The sequence below is a fragment of the Nematolebias whitei genome, chromosome 11, assembly GCF_014905685.2.
Source record: "Nematolebias whitei isolate Nwh7 chromosome 11, NemWhi1, whole genome shotgun sequence".
Lineage (NCBI taxonomy): Eukaryota > Metazoa > Chordata > Actinopteri > Cyprinodontiformes > Rivulidae > Nematolebias > Nematolebias whitei.
The window spans coordinates 1,532,575-1,542,423 of NC_056508.1; the positions used below are offsets into that span (position 1 = coordinate 1,532,575).

Genomic DNA, 9,849 nt, shown 5'->3' on the forward strand with positions numbered 1-9,849 from the left:
TATATATATATATATATATATATATATATATATATATATATTTAGGTGTTTTTATTGTTTTACTGTTTTTTGTTTGTTTTTAATTTTGTACAGCACTTCAGACAACTACTTGTTTTATTTTAAGTGCTTTAGAAATAAATTGGTATGGTATGAATGCCCTTCCAAGCCAAATATACTAGTAATCTGCTTTACCTCTTGTACCGTAATGCTTTACTCTTTTGCCATTAGACTTGAGAATCATGGAAGCATCTAAGGTTTGATGTAGTGGTAGTTGTAAAGAGTTGAAAACTCTCTGTTGATGGCTTTCAGGTGGAGGAGGAAATCAACACCCTGCGTCAAGTGTTATCAGCCAAAGAGAGACACTCCTCAGATCTGAAAAGGAAACTTGGCCTCAGTCCACTCACTGAATTCAAGCAGAATCTCACCAAGAGCTGGCAAGACGTACAGACCTCCAATGCGTACGTATCTTTTTTTATTTAAACCTTTTGAACAATCTTCATACATTTCTTTGAACATGAAACAACCTCATTGTCTTTTAAAATGATTTACAATTAACAAATAAACTTTAATTCTGTCAGACTTTTCCTTATCACACAAATATCACCATGCATCACTGATACTAATAATTGGTGTAACACATCTTACAATTACCTTGGAAATATGTTTACAAATCAGAGGAGCTTAATTTGTGTTAAATGCAAAAAAAAAAGCCCAGTCCAGAGCAATCTTTTCCAAAAACACCCATTTGTGAGTGGTGAGCTTGTGCTCTTCTGACAGATTGTAGCTTTTTCCTGCTGCTGTTTGAAAACTATGATCTTGGCATGAATTTGGTTTTTAGATCCATCCATCCATTATCTTTTACCCACTTCTTCCTTTTTGGGTCGCGGGGGTCGCCAGTGTCCATGTCCAGCAGTCACTGTGTGAAAGGTGGGGGACACCCTGGACAGGTCTCCAGTCCATCACAGGGACACAGAGACAAACGAGACAAACAGCCATTCACTCTCTCACTCACAACTAGGGACAATTTAGAGTTACCAGTCAGTCTAACATGCATGTTTTTGGTCTGTGGGAGGAAACTGGAGTACCGGAAGAAAACCCACGCATGCACGGAGAGAACATGCAAACTCCACCCCTGGACTGGGTTTTGAGCCAGGGTGACCTGCTTGCTGAGAGGCAGCAGCTCTACCAACTGAGCCATCGTACTGCCTCTGATTTTCAGACGTTTTTAGTTAATTGATTGCATTCAAAATGTTAGATTTTATCCTTTTTCCATACAGCTTTGCTGAGATGAATTTGCAGTCAGCTTCAGCTTAACTTTGACACCATCGTGCTCTTCAAATCCCTGGTGGTGTTCTTTGGTAGTTAACAACTTTATAGTGTCCTGATGCATGCTCAATAATCCAGGTAGAAAAATCTAAAAAAGTTCAATCTGGTCCTCTGGACATTCAAAAAAACAAAACAAAGCAAATCAACAAAAAAATGTAGAAACGTTTCGTCTCTCATCCGAGAGGCTTCCTCAGTCTGAGGAGCTGTTTTCAGCTCAGTCTCTTAAATAGCACCTTCTCAGTTTAAAATTAAAATCAGACACCACTCTTCCTTGCTGTTTTCTCAAACTCTCTTACTAGTTTGAGGCAATCCTGGCCAAAGTGATTCAAAATATCCTGATGCATGCTCAATAATCTGTATGGTCTGTATAGTCTGTATAGTTTACCTAAAATCCACAAACAAGGTGTACCTTTAAGACCTATTGTTAGTATGATTAACTCTGTCACTTACAATGTTTCCAAATATCTGGCGTCTGTACTCATCCCTTTAGTTGGCAGCTCAGAACACCACATACAGAAAACCATGGACTTTGTGGACAAGGTGAGGGATGTCATCATGGAGACTGATGAAACAATGGTCTCTTTTGATGTCACATCACTCTTTACGTGCATTCCTGTTGATGATGCAGTAGAGGTGGTCAGTTTAAAATTAAAATCAGACACCACTCTGAGCAGCAGGACCACGCTTTCCACAGAACAACTGTGTCAACTCTTGAAACTGTGCCTGCAGTCAACCTACTTCACATATGGGGAGCAATATTATAGGCAGAAACATGGGTGTGCTATGGGGTCTCCAGTTTCTCCTATTGTTGCAAACCTGTACATGGAGGACGTAGAAAAGAGAGCCTTGACGTCCTTTTCAGGGACACCACCAAGTCATTGGTTCAGGTATGTTGACGACGCCTGGGTTAAAATTAAATCTCAGGAAGTCCAACATTTTACTGACCACATCAACTCTGTGGATAAATACATCAAGTTCACACGAGAAGATGTAAAAAATGGCAGGTTGGCTTTCTTGGACTGTGAGGTCTCAGTTTCTAATAGAGGACATTGGCAAACCGAGGTGTACCGCAAACCCACCCACACAGACCAGTATTTGCAGTTTGACTCCCATCACCCTTTGGAGCACAAGTTAGGAGTCATCAGGACTCTGTATCACAGAGCAGACAGCGTCCCCACTAGCTCAGGAGCCAGGCAGAAGGAGAAATCCCACACAAGACAGGCTCTAGAGCAATGTGGATATCCTAACTGGGCCTTCCTGAAAGCAGAGAAGAAACCCAAACAGGACTCCAGTCAGCCAACGGGTGAAAAGGAGGAACTCAGACCCAGACCAGTGGTCATTCCATATGTTGAGGGAGTATCAGAGAAACTGACGTTTATTTTCTAAACATAACGTCCCAGTGGCTTTTAAACCCCAAAATACAATAAAGACTGGTTCATCCCAAAGATCCAGTCCCCCGGCACAAACAGAGCAATGTTGTGTATGCTGTTCAGTGTCAGGAGGGTGATCAGTCTTACATCGAGGAAAATAAACAGCCACTGGCCAAAAGGATGGACCAGCACAGAAGATCAACATCATCAGGCCAGGACTCTGAGGTCTACACTCATCTCCAGGCCAGAGGTCACTCTTTCAGGGATGAAGATGTTCACATCCTGGACAGAGAGGAACGATGGTTTGAGAGAGGAGTAAAGGAGGCCATCTTTGTGAAAAGAAACCGTCCATCATTAAACAGGGGTGGAGCCTCCGGGTTCAACTGTCCCCCTCTTACAATGCTGTGATTGCTAGTATCACTCAGCCCTCTGTGAATAGTAAACAGCCATTAGGTGCTAATGATCCATTGTTAGGCTGATGGTCCTTCTTGAGCATGTGATCAGCTGGTTCTGGTTGTCAGCAGCAAAACTGGTTGATCCACTCTGAGAAGGTGCTATTTAAGAGACTGAGCTGAATACAGCACCTCAGACTGAGGAAGTCTCTCGGATGAGAGACGAAACATTTCTACATTTTTTTGTTGATTTGCTTTGTTTTGTTTTTTTGAATGTCCAGAGGACCAGATTTAACTTTTTTAAACTTTATAGTGTATTACTGCCACCAACTGACAAGAAGTGTACATCAGGACAGCTACCTAAATAAGCATGATAAAAATGGCTACAAGTCGTGGGATTAACTTACTTACCGCCTTTGTTTGACATCGTATGACCGTTTACTTCTGTGATAAATCCACAATGTCAAATATCATTCTTCAGTATGCGATGAAATATGCGTTATAAAGCTTGGAAATCTAGAAGCCAAGGAGGTTGCTTCTAGCTACTTGGCTTCTTCGCACATCGGCGCTGAAACTCCAGAAGACGCTGATTGGCTGGATTGAAAGTTCGCCTGTGATTTCATTGGTTGAATTTTTTACCTCTTCGTAAACGTCCATTGTTGCTACAAAAATATGTAACACAGGTCTTTTTTGACCAGGTGTTGGGGGTCCTTCCTCCTTTCTGCACACAAATGCGCTGCACACTGATTGTAGAGGCTGGGGCTGACAGTTTATTATAAAGTGGGAGATAACTAGATATTTTGCTTGGGCATTTGCCCAGTTGCCCCAACTACGCAGCATAGAGGGAGCATTACGTATCATCGGGCATTTTTAATTGGTTATGCGGAACTTCCGAAGCATTTTTTGTGGTTATATGCCGTATGCTCACGTATCACATAGACTACAGCACTGTCTTAGTTTATATCCAGTGTTTCCCCTAGATAACTTGCCATGGGGGGGGCGCTCATCTCGTCTGTGATTTTTGTCGGGTGTGTGTGTGTGTGGGGGGGGTACGGGGGACGGACAGAGACATGTCCTGAGCTGTGCAGCGCCCTGTTTAAACCAACAGTTTTAGAGGGGGATGTGGGTCACAGAGACAATCGCACGCTGTTTGCACCGACAGTTTTACAGATTTAGAGCAGGGTGTGGGAGAGGAGAGAGACAGACCCATCTCAGCGGCGCGCTGTCTGAACCAACAGTTTTTGGGTTTTTTTGTGGGGTGGGGATGTTGGTGGGGAGACAGACACACATCTGAGCCGTGCGCTGTTTATACCAACAGTTTTAGATTGGCGGGGGGACATTCAGCGTGTGGGTTCAGCAACTTTTCGAGATCGATGCATGTTTTTGAGATTGAACATTTTTGAGAACAATGACCTAAAATCCACATGCATGATTAAACTTAAAAGCTACCGTAGACTACTGAAAGCACCGTCTGTCTTGAAAGAGTTGCCCGCTTGGTTTTGAATTGGCAGCAAGTTTACTCTGGCTTTCCCATTTCCACGAGCTCCAGTAAACCACTTAGAAGAGGGCCTTTTCCGCATCTTTATGTGCGATCCCTGGATGCATCCATTTTTTTTAAATCCTCCTAAATAACAAGCATAAGTAGAAATTTTATTAGTGTCTTACTTTTGTACAATCTGACATTCGTAAGATTTGAATCTCTTCCTTCAAAGGGCAAAATTGTCTGCATAGAATCTGCTATAAGCAAACGCACTCTTGAGTCATTGTTATGTAGACACTACAGTGTATTGTTATAGTAAATAGAAAATGTATATCTACATAAATCAACAGCTAGCATAGCAACGGTTCTATCATGGTTTTATAGTTATTTCGATGGGGGGAAAAAAAAAAAACTTTCGACGGAACTCAGCGTTTTGCGCATGCGTCAGAATACGGCAACTCTACGGCAAGCCGGGCATAGTTAGCTTGTAGCTTCACTACTTAGCCCTTGAAGAAAAGACTTTAACGCCACTTGCGAACAGTTTTCAACTCAAAAAAAGTAACGATTAAATCTGACAACTCTGATTTTACTTCAGACACAGCATTACTGCGGTTAGCCGGTAGAAGACAGATCTCTATCGTAGGCTAAATTTCTAACGTTTCTACCGTTCCGTTTAAGTCGCGCATTCCTAGTGTCTAATCTTTTTGCAAGATATTCCAGGATACAGGAGCGGAGTAGGAGAAGGCCTTTTTGCCTAGTTCAGTCTGCACTGAGGGAATAATTTTCACACCTATCAGGAATTTACAGTGGCTCCACTGTGAAGGCTCCCACAGACGCGAGCGTCCTGTCAGCCGCACAAAAACTGCAGATGGTTGAGACTTTATACTCGAGCATCCTGATGCATGCTCAATAATCCAGGTAGAAAAATCTAAAAAAGTTCAATCTGGTCCTCTGGACATTCAAAAAAACAAAACAAGGCAAAACAACAAAAAAATGTAGAAACGTTTCGTCTCTCATCCTGAGGACTTCCTCAGTCTGAGTTGCTGTTTTCAGCTCAGTCTCTTAAATAGCACCTTCTCAGAGTGGATCAACCAGTTTTGCTGCTGACAACCAAAACCAGCTGCTCACATGCTCAAGAAGGACCATCAGCCTAACAATGGATCATTAGCACCTGATGGCTGTTTACTGTTCACAGAGGGCTGAGTGATACTAGCAATCACAGCATTGTAAGAGGGGGACAGTTGAACCTGGAGGCTCCACCCCTGTTTAATGATGGACGGTTTCTTTTCACAAAGATGGCCTCCTTTACTCCTCTCTCAAACCATCCTGGACAGAGGGGAACGATCAACAAAGACCATATCTGCATATGCATCTAGCTTAGCTCAGCTTTATAACTTGAATAAAGTCTTCTGCTGCAGCACGCTGTTTCACACAAGCAGCCGGGGAGGGGCAGGTTTGTATTCAGTGAGGGAGAGACGAGGGGCAGCATGAAGGCGCAGACTGGGAGAAAAACTGGTGGATTTTCAAGTATAATTATAACTCTATGTAGAGTATGAGACTATATTGTTTTATATCGATAGTCTAATTTTATATCACATATGAGATTATCTCCATATTTAAAAAATATCAAGATATCACCCAGCCCTAGAAAAAACTAAATAAAACTTGGATAAAACTATCCCATGTTCAACTCCAACGTCAAACTATGCCATTTTCTGTTTGCACTATCACCCCTATTTTGAATCGTAAGAGACTCCAGGAAAGAAGAGCCAGGAGATTTTTTTCATTGACTGTAAAACACTTAAAAGATAAACAGAAATTCTTTACAAATGCATGTTGACGAGAACCAAAGTTTCTGGGATTGATGAGACAAAACTGGAGGCTTTTGATTCAAGTCACATTAGTTTATATATACATATATATATATATATATATATATATATATATATATATATATATATGTTATTAAAGTAGAAATGACCAGTCTGCATTTGTATATAAAATGACCATTTTTAAAATCCTAAATTCGCAGTTAAAAACTTTTATTGTGCCTCAAATCTTTAATAATGGATCACAATCAATGTCTTAGAATATTAATTGTTTCTCATCCTGATCCTCAGTTCTAACTTTTCTGTTTAATTTTGATGTTGGAAATAACGTTTTAGGATCTGTTAAGCGCTTGTGAAGGTGTTTTTTCCTTTGTGTCATTATCTTACTGTTGTGTCTTCAGATATCGTTCTGCCTCAGCCACTTTGGATGACATTACCCACTCTGAAGCGTGAGTTATTTGTTTTCTTTTTGCGCTGTTGTGCTTGTAGATGGCATATGGTTCTTTAAGTTAGAATTCCTTTTGGGGAGCTTTTTGTCTTTGCTTATTGCTGTTCAAGTTTTATTCCATTTCTCTTTGCTCATTTGATTATGTGGGACCAGTTGGTAAAACACTTACCGGTAACCTGTAAGACCTGTTGCCTTTTTCAGTTGTTCTCTCTTCAAGGGTTGCTATAGGAAATGTTCCATATTCAATAGGCCACTGGATTTTTCCCTTGTGTCCTGGGGTTCCATATAGGGGTGTAACGGTATGCTAAAATCACATTTTGATTCTGTTCAGTTTCAAGGAGGGCTCGGTTTGTTTAATTTTCGGTGCAAAAAAGGCCAAAATAAAGACTTAAAAAATATTTATTTTGAAAAGATGCCAAATAAACAATGTTTGTATAAAAATAAATAAAAGTGACCCATTTGGATGATATTTTAAATAAATGTCACTCTTGACCAAAAATAAACTATACTAATAAAAATCTCAATAAATACAATAACAGTCAGAACCAGAACAATAAATAGCAACAGACCATTTAACGATCATCATGTAACTAATCAAGTTTTAAGTTTTATGCCAAAAAGATCAACGTCCACATTTTCTGCCAAAAACATAGATGTAGTTGCAGTGCCAATATCTCCAGCGGTGGAAAAAACCTGCTCACTAGCAACAGAGGTAGAGGAATAGATAGGTAATGCTTTGCTAATTTTGCACTGTGGCTGTATTTGGCCTCGTCTTTCCACCAAAGAAGAGGGTCAGCTTCAAGGGAAGGGTCCCCTGAAGCTATGTACTCACGAACTTTTCTTTTTGGACCTGCTCCAAAAGGGACTGGCTACTTCCCACCTGTCCCTGGAAAAGTTCTCCGAAGAGTTTGGTCATTGCAGACTTCTTAGCTGGAGGTGGAGATGATTTTCCTGAAGAGAAGAAAGCTCAGCTGCTATCATGGTGACATCCTCAGACTGCAAACAACACAGAGATAAAACAAAGAGTTATTAAGATTATAATTTTAAATTAAAAATGTTAATTAGATCATAATACAATAACAATACCTCTTCTTGCACGGTCATCATTTCTGTTATGAGGTGGTTGAATATCCTCTCTTGTTCATCGTCATCGATATGTGGCAGGGCTTTAAATCTGAGGTTCAGGGCTGTGCACTTGTGCAAAAAATCATAGCCCATGGAGTAACTGTCCTCCAGGTTTTTTTGTGACCACAATCTTCACCTCTTTCACAACTGAACTGTCTTCTTGTTTTGGTGCCATGGAGTGGAGAACAGTGGCTTTCAGGGGGAGTATCATTGACACAGAAGCTCTTGTTTCAGTGCTCATCAGAGTTGTGATAATTTTTAGAGGTTTAAGAACTTCAATCAGTTCCTCCTCCATTGCCACTTCCTCTTCAATGAGGGTGTAAATGTCTTTGTTCTTGAGAGCTTTTTCAGTTACTGCAGAATATATGGCTGCTTGCTCTTTCAGATATCTTTCGATCATGGCATGACTGGAGTTCCAGGGTGGGAACTAGAGGTGCAGAGAAAAAAATCGTTTTTTCCATGAATCTAGATTTTTAGTCCTTGAGATTCTGAATCGTTTCTAAAGGTCCAAAAATCGATTTAAAAATGCATTTAAGTTTTATATTTTTTCCGCTCCTACTCCCCGTTCGGCCGCTGTAGAATTGGGCCATGTAGGCCACCATACAGCAGCTAGTTAGCTAGCTCCCTTTATCTGAATGGAGCCTGCTAGCATGGAGGAGGGAGAAGGCACGATTCAACCCGCTGCTTCGTCTTTAAAAATCATTTCAGATCCTACAATGTTCCAAGGGAGGACAGAGCTCCACAAGAACACAGTTGTTTACAAGAAGCGTAAAATAAAATCGCGGTACCGTATTTTGGATATAAGACAAAATTCACGGAAGATGAAAGTGAAGCAGCCGACCAGTGAACTCTGCAACAAACTTCCAGCTGATTCTCCAAAGGCTGTGAAGAGTTCCTTCCATCTCCTGCTGCATCACTAAGGATTTATGATCAGACAGCTCAGTGAAGGTGAGAGGTTCAGGTTTATTTTAATACGATGGATCCAACGTACGTTATTCCTTGACGCAGATTTTATTTTTTTGCGATAAAGCAGCTCCACAACTTCACCATGAAACAACGGATGGAAGAAGCTCTGATGCAGCTGCAGATCAAAGGAAACTTTTATTTCTCATATTAAACTAAAACTTATAGACAAGTTGTTCAACAAACTTTATGTAATTTATCTTTTTAACAGATTGAAGAGATGAGAAACATCTGGAGCCAGATCTAAATGAGACAGTTTGGTTTATAAATTACAGTTCAGAAGAGATTTTGTGCAAACTTGCACAGGTTTTTAAATTTAGTTAAAGATTTACTAAACATGAATCAATATGGTTAAGACTGAAGTCTGTATATTTCATATTAGGTTAAGTTTTGAAAATATAACAAACGTTAGAGCAATATGATTAAAAATAACTGAAGTCTGTATTTCATGTTGAGTTAAAGGTTAATGTACTATGGTAGGATGAAGTCTGTTTACTTTGATATTTATATATTTTGAATTATTTGTCTGTGATGGACTGGAGACCTGTCCAGGTGTCCCCACCTCTCACACAGTGATGGCTGATATGGGAACCAGTGATACCAGTGACTCGAAAAGGAAGAAGTGGATAAAGATGATGGATGGATAAATTTTTTGTTCCTAGAAAGGTTGAATCATGTCATCTGGACTTCGTTTTTTTGTTAAAAAGAAACGTTTCGCCCCTCATCCAAGAGACTTCGTCAGTCTGAGGCCTAGCCATCTGGTATTACCCAGAAGCCACCCTGACTCTTGTGTTTCAAGCCTGCCTCAGATACCCCTGAAGTCTGGCCTTTTCACTAATGGTTTCAAAAACACAAAGTTTGTTTTCTCAGTCATCCAGGTATATAACAACAAAAAAGGTTGAATCATGTCATCTGG

General features: G+C 40.4%; 1 protein-coding gene across 3 annotated transcripts in view; it reads left to right on the forward strand.

The window, feature by feature from the left end:
• tpd52l2b (tpd52 like 2b) overlaps positions 1-9,849 on the forward strand; it is a 182,013-nt gene that overhangs the window by 72,554 nt on the left and 99,610 nt on the right. For 2 of the 3 annotated variants that reach the window (XM_037684624.1, XM_037684625.1), the window contains exons 3-4: positions 310-458; positions 6,799-6,846. In XM_037684624.1, the coding sequence (XP_037540552.1) occupies positions 310-458; positions 6,799-6,846 (197 nt within the window). The remainder of the gene's footprint in view (positions 1-309; positions 459-6,798; positions 6,847-9,849) is intronic. The other variant, XM_037684626.1, reaches the window with a different exon arrangement.